The sequence below is a fragment of the Microcaecilia unicolor genome, chromosome 2, assembly GCF_901765095.1.
Source record: "Microcaecilia unicolor chromosome 2, aMicUni1.1, whole genome shotgun sequence".
Classification (NCBI taxonomy): Eukaryota; Metazoa; Chordata; class Amphibia; order Gymnophiona; family Siphonopidae; genus Microcaecilia; species Microcaecilia unicolor.
This window is the reverse complement of record NC_044032.1, coordinates 380317821-380330352: the sequence shown is the minus strand read 5'-3', so window position 1 is coordinate 380330352 and position 12532 is coordinate 380317821. Positions and strand designations below refer to the sequence as shown.

The following is a 12532-nucleotide window of genomic DNA, read 5'->3' as shown; positions in this document are numbered from 1 at the left end:
CTACTCTCAAAATGGCTGCCATGACCTTTAGCGACAGTCTCATGAGATTGCTACTAGAGGTCATGGCAGCCATTTTGAGAGCAAATCCAACATGGGCAGGTGCTACTGGGTTTAACTCCTGCCCTCACTACACCCCTAGACTTGTTCAGAGGAGAGGGAGACAGGACAAGTCAGAAATTTTCAGCTTCCCCCAAAAACACAGTCAGTTTCAACCAAAACCATGGCCGTAGCCTTTCGGCAGAAACCAAAACTAAAATTCAGTTGGCCTCTAATCAGAAAACATACTAATTCAAGACTTAGCTGATCCCCTTTTAGCTTAACTAAATTATTTTTTTCTTCTTAGTTGCAGTACACTTTATTTATTAGGATTTATTTAACCCCATTTTTTAAGAAACTCACTCAAGGTGGTGTGCAGTAAGAATACATCAAACATAAGCAATAGACAATTACAGCAGTAAAAATATTCAAATAGCAATATAAAGTATGGCATAGTATTCTACTTACAATGTCAACACAATATGTAATAAAACATTTTAATAGCCAGTGTAGGGTATAAGCAAAGACTTTACTTTCATTCATGAAGTTACTCTCAGAGGTACAATGTAATTATGCTATAAATCCCTAGCACAGAGACCATGAAAGAGCAGTCCAGGCAAAATGTCAGTGTCCCTCCTAACAGACTCCACCATAGTACAGAGCATAGCATAGTATAATAGTGTCAGTCTTTGTTTCAAGTTTGGTAAACCCCACAATTAGACTGTGGCCATACTATTCTCCAGGGTTATTGCTGGTAAGTTTAGAAAACACCCAGGTTATACTTGTTAGTTCATTTTCTCCTGTGTTTTGAGTAGTTGGTTCTTCAGCTCTTGATCAAGATTAGCTGAAAGAGAGTAGAAATGCAGAATAGTTTTTATTATATCTTTTTTGCATGTTGGTTTATAATAGACCATCAACTGATATAAAACTTAAATGCTTAATCAAAGGAGGAGTAGCTTGTGAACAAGGGAAGCCAGGGCTTAAATCCCACATTACCTACCGATACTCTGTGAGCTTGGACAAATCACTTCACCCTCCATTGCTTCAGGCACAGCTTATTTCCCTGTCCAAATGGGCTCATAATCTAACGCATGTATTGAATGTATAGGGTACGAGCTCAGATTTAGAAAAAGCAACTAATATAACTAAAATCCAAATCTAAATACTATCCCATTGTAACTGAGGACTTGGGGGGAAGGGAGGGAAGGTAATCTTTGGTTACAGCAGGCCCTTAACATCTAAACATAAAAAGCAATCCATAACCCTATTTGCCGAAGTCTCTAGTGAGGCCCCCTCCATTTCTAATCTACAGAAGAAACTTTGGGCATTAGTGCCTGAAAAGGAGCTGGTTCAGCTTAAGAGACGTTGGGAGGTAGATGTAGGTCAAGATCTAGCATCTTGGGATATTACAGCGCATCTTAAGAACATTACACAATTAATTAATGGTGCAGGATATAGAGAGTGTGCATACAGAGTTATACACAGAGCATACTTCTCACAAGTTCAGCTATTCCGAGCAGGTGGAATAAAGACACCCACTTGCTTGAAGTGCAACTTAGCTGATAATTCTTTATATCATGGGTTTTGGGGATGCCCGCTTATAAGATGTTTTTGGAAGAGGGTGGTGGCATTTCTTTCTCTTATGGTGCCGAAATGTGTACAGGGAACGCCTGCCCAGGTGGTGCTTGATTGTCCGGACACATTTAGAGGGCTTAGAGCGGGTGAAGCCTTGCTGTGTCGCAAGCTTTGCTTGATAGCAAGAAAGTGCATCTTGCAAAAATGGGCTTCACAAGACAAGCCAGAATACTGGCACTGGCGAAATCAAGTACATCAGGTAATTACTTGGGAAGCACAAGAAGCTAGAGGTTCTTATAAACGTAAGCTCCGATTTCTTGGGATTTGGAACCCCTACTTGGCCAAGATAACACAACGGGGAAGAAGTCTAATTCTTAATAGATTATGATTGATATTATACTTAATGCTGGTGCACGGTGGGGAAAACATTATATGGGAATATAGGGAGGGTGTAGAGGAAGGGAGGAGAATATATGGGTCCAAATACAATGAAAATGATTTATGTTGTCAGGGTGATATACCAGCAGAATATACTGTGAATATGTTATTTTGGTGTTAGTGGTTTTGTAATTTGTTGTCACTAAAAAACTGTTGAATATTAATGGGGGGGGAGGGGAAGGGGTATGGAAGGGGGAAGTTCAAATAAGGGGGGGGGGGGGGGAAACTTGATGGCGTTTTGTATTATACAGGAACACTCGACGGGTTGTTACTAAGTTATATATTTTGTATCACCAGATGGCTGTATGTTTCTTTGCTTAGTCAAGTCATCAATAAAAATCGTTGAAATATAAAAAGCAATCCAAAAGAGTATTGTTGATACCTGTCAGGAAACCAACAGAAATCCACAAATGAAGGCAAGCCTCATATCTCACCTTTTTTAAATTAATTCATTATAATACAAACTAAATATACCAAATCTCTTGGGAAGTCTTTGAAGATGCTGCAATTATTAAGGAAATCAAAATAAGAGAGTGTGGAGGTATTAAAGCATAAAGGAGAGAATCAGTAGTGGAGAAGTATTTTCTCAGAGGAGAAGCAGGCCATAATTCTCACAATTGAGTAATGCAACCCCGCGTTGTAACAAGCTAAAAACCCCATATCTTTGTGGAGCATGAGAGCCGCCCCGCCTGCTGTGAGAGCACAGTTACCGTACTTATTTTTCTACCACAGTGAGGAGAAGCTGCTTTTGTGGTGTGTCTTCACATCCAGTCTGAAAAAGAGCGTTTTTGGTACCCCTTGGCTTGTTTTTTGCCTTTTTTCGGTGTGCCCGTGCTCAGGTCTTCTTTTTTTTCCTCCCTGTATTTTCTTAGTTTCAAATTTGTTTCAAGCTTTGTTTCCTTCATTTTCTGTGTCTGAAGCCTTGACTTTGTCTGGGTTTTTCCCTTGTTTTTTTCTGGTGCCTTGCGCTTTTTATTCAGGCACCATCGCTTCGTTTGATTTGGCGGCGGAGGTTTTTCCGTCCATGTTCACTCATGTTCCCAGGGGCTTCAGTGTTTAGGGTCTGACCATAGCCCTGCTAACTGTGTCCTCTGTCTTCAGCTGAAGAAATAGAGCTCCATGAGGTACTCCAGGAAGTCCTTGTTCAGACGTGGGAGTCTCCTCTTTTGGTCCCTATCCTACCCAAGAAGATCAACATGATGTACAGGATCCACAACACATCTGGATTTGATAAGCCCCAGTTGCCTCATCATTCCATGGTGGTGGAATCTGCCCTCAAAAGAGCCAGAAGATCTAGACACTATGCCTTGGTGCCCCCATGCAGAGACGCTAGGACCTTGGACTCTCTTGGGAGGATGATGTTTCAGGCCTCAATGCTCGTGTCCCGTATACAATCTTACCAGCTCTTTACAAGCGTGTACTTGCGGGACTTGATGTGCAAGTTGCTAGATTTAGCTGACTGTCTCCCACCAGAGCAGGCTGAGTTGGTGCACCAGTTGGCCAAGCAGCAGAAGGTGTGTCATAAGTTCTTGGCCAGGGTAGCCTACGACGCTTTTGATGAGGCATCCAGGATCTCTGCCCAGAGTATAGCCATGTGCAAACTCTCATGACTAGGTGTTTCTGACTTGGAACCATTGGTTCAGCAGAGGTTGGCAGATCCCCCATGCTGGGAGGATAACCTTTTTGGAGAGAAGGTTGAGGAGGTCGCTGACCAAATCAAGAAACACACTGATGCCATCTCTTCTGTCTCCCGCCGGATGCCTTTCGCTTCAGCCTCCTCATCTAGGAGGTCTTTTAACAAGTTGAGGAGGGGTGCATACTACTCCCAGAGATATAGGTATGCCATCTCCTCTCACCAGCCCTCTCAGGCTCAATCCCAGCGCGCTCGTTCTCGTCAACAACGTGCGCCTAAGGCCCCTGCTTCTTCCTAGTCAAAGCAAAGGATGAGCTTTTGACTGGCTCCAGCAGAGTATAGCTGCTGTCAAAGTGTCTGTCCTGTGGGATTCTGAAGTTTTTCCAGGAAAGGTGGCCCCTTATAACCTCCAACCGATGGGTTCTCCAAATTGTTTTGGATACACCCTAAATTGGCTCCAGAAACCTGCAAATTGCCCACTGAGAGCTCATTATTACAGCTTTCAGCATGAGCAGGTACCTGCAGAGGACCTCTGCTCTTCTAAAGGCCCATGCAGTCAAGCCCATTGCACAAGGGAAGAAGGGCAAGGATTCTAATCCAGATACTTCCTTGTGCAAAAGAAGACAGAGGGGGATGCGTCCTGTCCTCCCATCCTAGACCTAAGGGCCCTGAACAAATTCCTGGTCAAAGAAAAGTTCAAGATGGTTTCCCTGGGCACCCTTTCTGAAGCCACCACCTCTCTGAATACAGGAGAGAAAATGGCAACAGATTGCTGGTCTTTTCAGTTTCCTTCTGAAGTGCTGATCTCAGCTAATGGCTTTGGAAAAAGTACAACAGGAATAGTCTTATTTGGCTGCTTGTCAAAAAGATTCTACATGATCCTTTCCAGGGGCATCCTGAGGGCTGTGTGGATGGTGCAGCTGCACAGAGTGTAAGAGAGATGGGGGCACAAAAATCACGCCCTGTCCATACGCATACCCTTATAGAATGGTATTTAGAGTGGTTATGTGCCAATTTTTAAAAAACATTTATGGGCTCATTTTCAAAAGAGAAGGACGCCCATCTTTCGACATAAATCAGAAGATGGTTGACCTTCTCACAGGGTCATCCAAATCGGAATAATCGAAAGCCGATTTTGGACGTACCCAACTGCTTTCCGTTGCAGGGACGGCCAAAGTTCCCGTGGGTGTGTTGGAGGCGTAGCGAAGGCGGGACTTGGGTGTGCCTAAAACTTGGATGTCCTTGACCCATAATCGAAAAAAACAAGTACGTTCCTGACGAACACTTGAACGACTTTATCTGGTCGTGTTTTTCTTACAACTAAGTCACAAAAAGGTACCCGAAATGACCAAATGACCACCGGAGGGAATCGGGGATGACCTCCCCTTACTCCCCGAGTGGCCACTAACCCCCTCCCACCCTCAAAGAACATCTTTAAAAATATGTCCTGCCAACCTCTATGCCAGCCTCAGATGTCATACTCAGGTCCATGACAGCAGTATGCAGGTCCCTGGAGCAGTTTTAGTGGGTGCAGTGCACTTCAGGCAGGCGGACCCAGGCCCATTCCCCCCTATCTGTTACGTTTGTGGAGGAAACAGCGAGCCCTCCAAAACCCACCACAAACCCACTGTACCCACATCTAGGTGCTCCCCTTCACCTGTAAGAGCTATTGTAGTGGTGCACAGTTGTGGGTAGTGGGTTTTAGGGGGGGTGGGGGGGCTCAGCACACAAGGTAAGGGAGCTATGTACCTAGGAGCAATTTCTGAAGTCCACTGCAGTGCCCCCTTGGGTGCCCGGTTAGTGTCCTGGCATGTCAGGGGGACCAGTGCACTACGAATGCTGGCTTCTCCCATGACCAAAGAGCTTGGATGTGGTCGTTTCTGAGATGGACGTCCTTGGTTTCCATTATCGCCGAAAATCAGAAACGACCAAGTCCAGGGACGACCATCTCTAAGGACAACCAAATTTCAGGATTTGGGTATTCTTGCCATATTATGGGAGTGCAGGTAAAGCATGCTTCCAAATGGTGGCAGCCAAAAGTCACTTGCGCCAAATGGCAGTGCCTGAAAGTCACACACCCATTTTACAGTTGGGTCAATATTCAGTTCCACAGTCAATAGATTTTTTTTAAAGAAGTCTAGATGCATGCACAGTTGCAAACCACCTTTTTATACCCATGACACTAATAAACTTTGGTTGAGCCAACTGGCTTCTCTGCTGCCTTTTTTTTTCTACCATTCTGTGCCAAAGTTAGACTTTGCCTCTCTTTTGTTTCGCCAACCCAGAGAAACCAGTGACTACTATTCAAATCAATAGAGTTGCTGAGGGATTGCCCACTGCAGATTGCAATCATCCCAAATAAAAATACTCATGAATAATCTGTGGATAGTAATTTAATTAAAAAAATTGTCTGTACACCCTCTCAATAAAAGGCAAGTAGAGAAGGAGGGAGAGGCTAGACGTTCTGCAGATCTTTCTCAGGCTTCTGCAGGTAGGGATCCTAAAATGTTCTAAGGTTTGGTCTTAATGTGCTGTAACATGGGATTTTACAGCACATAAAGCCCAGATCTAATACAGCACCTAGAAGGTGCATTCGCTATACTTTCCTATTCAGACCATGTGGTGATATTAGCATTAATGTTGGGAACTGACTCGCTGTTAATACCTATTTAGGAGGCAGTAACTACCTCTGCATTAACAGCAGGTTAGTCAGTTAATGCACAAATACTCTAAGGCATTTTCCATCCATGCTTCAACTAGTAATGCTTCCTAATCAAAAGCTCCATTGATATGCAACTTACTGCATGCTAATGGAGTTTTTAATGCAAAGGCAGGTTAGCGTGTCATGCGTTAGCTGTTACAGTGCTTTAAACCATGTGGTAACAACTGATGAAGCTTATTAAAAGGGCCCCATAGTTTAGATGTTGAGGCTCTGGATATTGAACAGACTAACCATTCTACCCTCCTTCATTTGTGTTTGAATAGGACATTAATTCTGTTATGAAACTTTTTTTTTATAAAATAAAAGTAGGAGGGCGACCAAGGATACCAAAGATAGTTTTGAACTAAATAAAATCTTTTTTAGTATCTTGGTTTTATACAAAAACAAATACATTTAAAAATACAAAACATATATGTGCGCTTTTAAAAGTAGTCTTTAAAATAGCGGTTTAACTATAAATTAAAAGAATAAAATGACTAAAAACTTATTGAAAGAGAATAATAAATGGCAAACTTAGTGGTATGATTACGCATGAGGCAGAAAAATCCATTAATGTGAATGTGTGCAGTTTTTTCGCACTTTTTTTCTTGCAGCGTTTTTTCCTTGCTTGGCGCCTTTTTTCCTTTTTTTAGTTCAAAACTATCTTTGTACATGCACACCAACAATTTGCAATGTTGCTTTAAACATATATTTCCTGTTGTATTCTTTTTCAAAATGCATGCGATGTTGTTTTAATACATTCTGTTTGAACTTAAATACTACTTTTTAATTTTTCATGTATTAATATTGATTTGTCATTTTCTATATTTGTTTTTGTGTGAATTAAAATATAATTGATTTTTATTTCGTTATACCTGACATACACAATTTTTTTTATCTATTTTAATGTTATACGTTATTCATCTGTGCATTGCTTTTTATAATTTATATATTTAAATTTGGGTATAGACTCCTGATGCAGGCCTAACGGCCGAAACACAACGTTGTGTCGAGTCTTCATACTTCAATAAACTTCTCTTTTATTATACATCTTCTCAGTCTTTGGTATCCTTGGTCGCCCTCCCACTTTTATTTTATATTGTTGTTTTCTGTGGGGAGTCTTGAGTTCTCCGCCTTGCGGCGGATTTTCTCATATGAAACTTGTTTTTCTCACCATAAGAATAATGTCTTTCTGGGTCAGCAAATAGAGTGCTTTCCTGATTAGTCTATGTAGGTGCAAAATAGGCATAAGCCATTTTTGCAACTGTGACATGAATTTGTTAAAAATGAGGAGGTGGAGTTTTTCTTGTTAACAAATGTAACCAAATATTTTGACAGATAATGTGAGGTGTATTTTCCATGATCCTAAGTACTTAAGGAGTGCTTTTACTAAGCTGTGCTACAAAGTGGCCAGCGCTGTCCCCAGCATGGGTCTTTCCCACTCACCAAGGCCACTTTAAGCGTGGCAGTAAAATGGCTGATTTCCCATAATTCCTTTTCCCATTAGCATGTGAGCCATTACCGACACCTATTTTCTAGGCAGTAAGGGCTCATCACTAACCATACACTGCAGTTGGCTAAGGCACCTGGCCCAGATGGATTAGGGACCGAGTTTTACAAGATCTTGCAAGACCAAATAGTACAGCCTTTTGTTGGTATGTGCGAGGAGGTGCGAGCAACACGGGATATGGGCTCTTATTTGAATCATGTGTTTATTACAGTATTGCCGAAACCTGGAAAGGATCCTGAATTGGTGGGATCCTATAGACCCATATCACTCTTAAACCAGGATGTAAAAATCTTGGCTGCTGTGTTGGCAGCGCGGCTAAGTGAGTTGGTGCCCTGTCTGGTACATAAGGACCAAGTGGGATTCATAAAGGGGAGATATGCTTCAGCTAACATCTTGAAAGTGAGTCATATATTGTTTGAAGGCTGTAAGAAAGGGGGTGACAAGATCATGGCCAGCTTAGATGCGGAGAAGGCCTTTGACAAAGTGCAATGGGACTATTTATTTTGGGTGCTGAAGCAGTACGGGGTAGAGGGTGCATTCCTGGACTGGATAAAGGTGTTATATACCAATCCCACGGCTCAAATTGTGATCAATGACTCGCTATCCCCTGTGTTGCCTCTGTGGGGCGGCACAAGACAGGGGTGTCCATTATCGCCTCTGTTATTCGTTCTGAGTTTAGAACCTTTGGCAGCGAGAATCAGACAGGAACCAACTTTGAAGGGAGTGTGTGTAGGTGAAGCGGAACATCGCATTAACTTATTCGCAGACGATATGTTGCTGCTTTTGGATAATGCGTCGACAGGAATATTTTCAGTAATGGAACTTATAAAAGAGTTTGGAGCTTTCTCGGGGCTTACAATTAATTTTGGCAAGTCCGAGGCATTACCGATCAGTAACCCATGCTCCAGTATGAACGTGCCCAACTTCCCTTTAATCTGGGCGAAGTTGGGAATAAAATATTTAGGGGTATACCTGAGTGCAGATGCAGCGTGGGTATACAAGAAAAACGTGGTGGATAGGTTGGAAGAAATTAAAAAGTTATGTGGGAAATGGAAAGATCTCCCTGTGGGTTTTTCAGGTAGAGTGGTGCTCGTGAAGATGGTCCTATTACCCAAGATTTTGTATGTCCTGCAGATGGTGCCATTGTGGTTGAGGAATAAAGAGGAAGCACAGTATAGAAGTATAGTAACGACTTTTATATGGCGAGCGCAGAGACCCTGCATTTCTTTTGCCAAATTGTCTTTGGATAGGGGGAATGGCGGACTTAGGCTGCCAGATATCAGGGCCTACAATGTGGCTGCACTTATGAGGTGGATTCACGAATTGCATTCGGGGACGGATTTTTTTGCACAAGCAGATTTCTGGACAAGCTGGAGTACACCCTATGAGCCATTTGCGGTCTTAGAGTCTGGGTCGATTCGAGGTATGAAAGAGGTTGTGATGAACCCATACTTCATGGCAATACGGAGAGCTTGGAGATGGTGGAAATAATTGGGAGGAGCTCAGAGAGGGGTGGGTCTTTTTCTGCCATTGATAGGTAATCCGGGCTTTGTGGCGGGCATGGAGGCGTCCGTATTTAAAACGTGGAAGGCGAGCGGATGTCGCTATATAGGAGATTTCAGGCAACTGGGTGAAGCTCAATATCTTTCTTTTGAGCAGGTCAGGCGCGCATGGACTGTTCCGAATTCTCAATTCTTTGCATATCTGCAGGTGAGGGATTATGTTTTAACAATAGAAAGGAAGCAGGGGGGGACGGTGGTGTTCCAGAAGTTAGATACCTTATTCCAGCAGATACCTGCTCTGCTGAATAAACTCTCACAGTGGCAACAGGTAATTAGGAAACACAAGAAACCCGCTTATTTTCAGAAACTAGCGGAAGCTTGGAGCCAGGACATTGGGGATAGTGTGACCATAGAATCCTTGGGAGAAGTATTTGGGGATATTCCTAAGTTAACACCCAATGCAGCGCTGCAAGATATTCAGTTCCGCATCCTCCACAGGGTACACATCTCCAGAGACAAAGGTCACAAGATGGGGCTTTGGCCAGATGCTATCCAGCTTATAATCGAACGAGAAAAACGCCCAAGTTCCGACCTAAATCGGGAGATGGGCGTTTATCTCACAAAAACGAATAACGCGGTATAATCAAAAGCCGAATTTGGGACGCTTTCAACTGCACTCCGTCGCGGATGCGGACAAAGTGGACGGGGGCGTGTCGAAGGCGTGTCGAAGGCGGAACTGGGGCGTGGTTATCACCCGAACAGAGATGGGCGCCCTTCGCCGATAATGGATGCGTTTGTAGCTAGAATTTAGGGCACTTTTCCTGGACCCTGTTTTTTCACGAATAAGGCCCCAAAAAGTGCCCTAAATGACCAGATTACCCCCAGAGGGAATCGGGGATGACCTCCCCTGACTCCCCCAGTGGTCACTAACCCCCTCCCACCACAAAAAAATGATGTTTCACAACTTTTTATTTTCACCCTCAAATGTCATACCCTCCTCCCAGGCAGCAGTATGCAGGTCCCTGGAGCAGTTGTTAGGGGGTGCAGTGGACGTCAGGCAGGTGGACCCAGGCCCATCCCCCCTACCTGTTACAATTGTGCTGCTTAATGCTTATTAGTCGTCCAACCCCCCCAAACCCACTGTACCCACATGTAGGTGCCCCTCTTCACCCCTTAGGGCTATAGTAATGGTGTAGACTTGTGGGCAGTGGGTTTTGAGGGGGATTTGGGGGGCTCAACACACAATGGAAGGGTGCTATGCACCTGGGAGCTCTTTTACCTGTTTTTTTGTTTTTGTAAAAGTGCCCCCTAGGGTGCCCGGTTGGTGTCCTGGCATGTGAGGGGGACCAGTGCACTACGAATCCTGGCCCCTCCCACGAACAAATGCCTTGGATTTATTCGTTTTTGAGCTGGGCACTTTCCTTTTCCATTATCGCTGAAAAGCAAAAACGCCCAGCTCACACATTGGCGAATAAAACATGGGCGTCTATTTTTTATCGATAATACGGTTCGGTCCGCCCCTTCACGGACCCGTTCTCGGAGATTAACGCCCATGGAGATAGGCGTTTCTGTTCCATTATGCCCCTCTATGTGTCTTAAATGTCAATCTAAAGTAGGAACATTGCTCCACTCCTTTCTGGAGTGCCCCAAGCTAGCAGCGCTTTGGACAGGTGCGCTGAAAGAGATAGAGCGCATTGTACGAGGAACATTCGAGTGGTCCTATTCAGTAGTGTATTTGGGCAGCTCTGCAGGATTAAGAGAACAGGGTTTGAATGAGGCACAATGTAAATTCATTTTAGTAGCTACGATGTTAGTGAAAAAATGTATCTTGATGGCTTGGGTGGACAAAGCCCCTCCGCAACTGGGGGTGTGGATGGGAGTTATGAAAGAAATGGCGAGCTGGGTGATAGCCTCCCTCAAGTTTTCTACTTCACTGGGACATGGACAATATAGAGCCTTGTGGGAGCAGGTTGGAAATGTACCCTTATTGGATTTGTAACATGGGGAGGGCTGTGCAGCAAGTAGTAATGACTTCCCTAGCTCCTGATGGTACTAAATGGGGAATGGGCATTCTTGGTTAACTTATCCAAGGAGCAGGTATCTAGGCTCCAGACTCAGTGGACGGGGGTGGGGAGAATATAGCAAGAGGAGGCTTACTTTCTATGTTAATGTTTTTTTTTTGGGGGGGGGGGGGGGAGAAGAAAAAAAAAAGGGAGGGTCAGGGGTGGTTCTACTAAGTGTTGCACTGTTGCTGTTGGTTAGCGGTTTTTGTTGCACTTGAAGAAACGTGTAACTAAATTATATTGATGTACGAATAGTGTTGTATTCAGTTGTTTGAACAATGTTGTTACTGCAATTGCTATGCCTTTGACTCAATAAAGATATTCTAAAAAAAAAAAAGAATGCGGCGATGTAGCTGTACTAACCGATTAGCGCAGTACACACCTATTCTCCCCCCAGACATGCCCCTAGTGCTAAAAAATAAAATCTATTTTTTAGCACCAATCTTGAGTGATCCCAAAACTACCGTGGGTCACCTGAGTGCACCCCATGGTTGTGGTTTTTAACCTGCGGTAAGCATGCATTAATGCTTAGCACGGCTTAGTAAAAGGGCCCCTAAATTTCTTAGGGGTCTTTTACAAAGGTGCGCTAGTGTTTTTAGCATGCGCTAAATGTTAGAGATGCCCATATATTCCTATGGGTGTCTAGCGTTTAGCGTGTACTTATTTTTAGCATGCGCTAAAAATGCTAGAGCGCCTTTGTGAAAGGACCCCTTAGATAATAAGCTGTGTAAAATATTCATGGCAATGAATCCATATCAAATTCAGGATAAAAGGGTTTATTTGATTAGATTGTCTTGCATCATAGTTTATTGGTGTTTTTTAATTTTATTCTCCCTATTATTTATTCAGAACATTTATACCCCGCTTAATACCACTAAAGCAGTCTCAAAGCTATTATGATTGTCTTTCTATTTTTAATCTTCTTCTCGTATTTGACTTTTGATTGTACTGTACAATTACCCTATCTTATGTTGCTTGTAAAATTTATTTTTAAAAGTCAGGGGAAAAATTTAAAATGTCCTTCTAAAATTTGAGAATATGTTCAATTTGTAGTTTAAAACTTGCAGATTTTCA

General features: G+C 43.2%; 1 protein-coding gene across 2 annotated transcripts in view; it reads right to left on the bottom strand.

Moving 5' to 3' along the window:
- Positions 1 to 489: 489 nt before the first annotated feature.
- LOC115461016 (signal-transducing adaptor protein 1-like) overlaps positions 490 to 12532 on the bottom strand; it is a 142278-nt gene continuing 130235 nt past the window's right edge. For both annotated transcript variants that reach the window (XM_030190522.1, XM_030190523.1), the window contains exon 10: positions 490 to 880. In XM_030190522.1, the coding sequence (XP_030046382.1) occupies positions 822 to 880 (59 nt within the window). In that variant the 3' untranslated portion in view covers positions 490 to 821. The remainder of the gene's footprint in view (positions 881 to 12532) is intronic.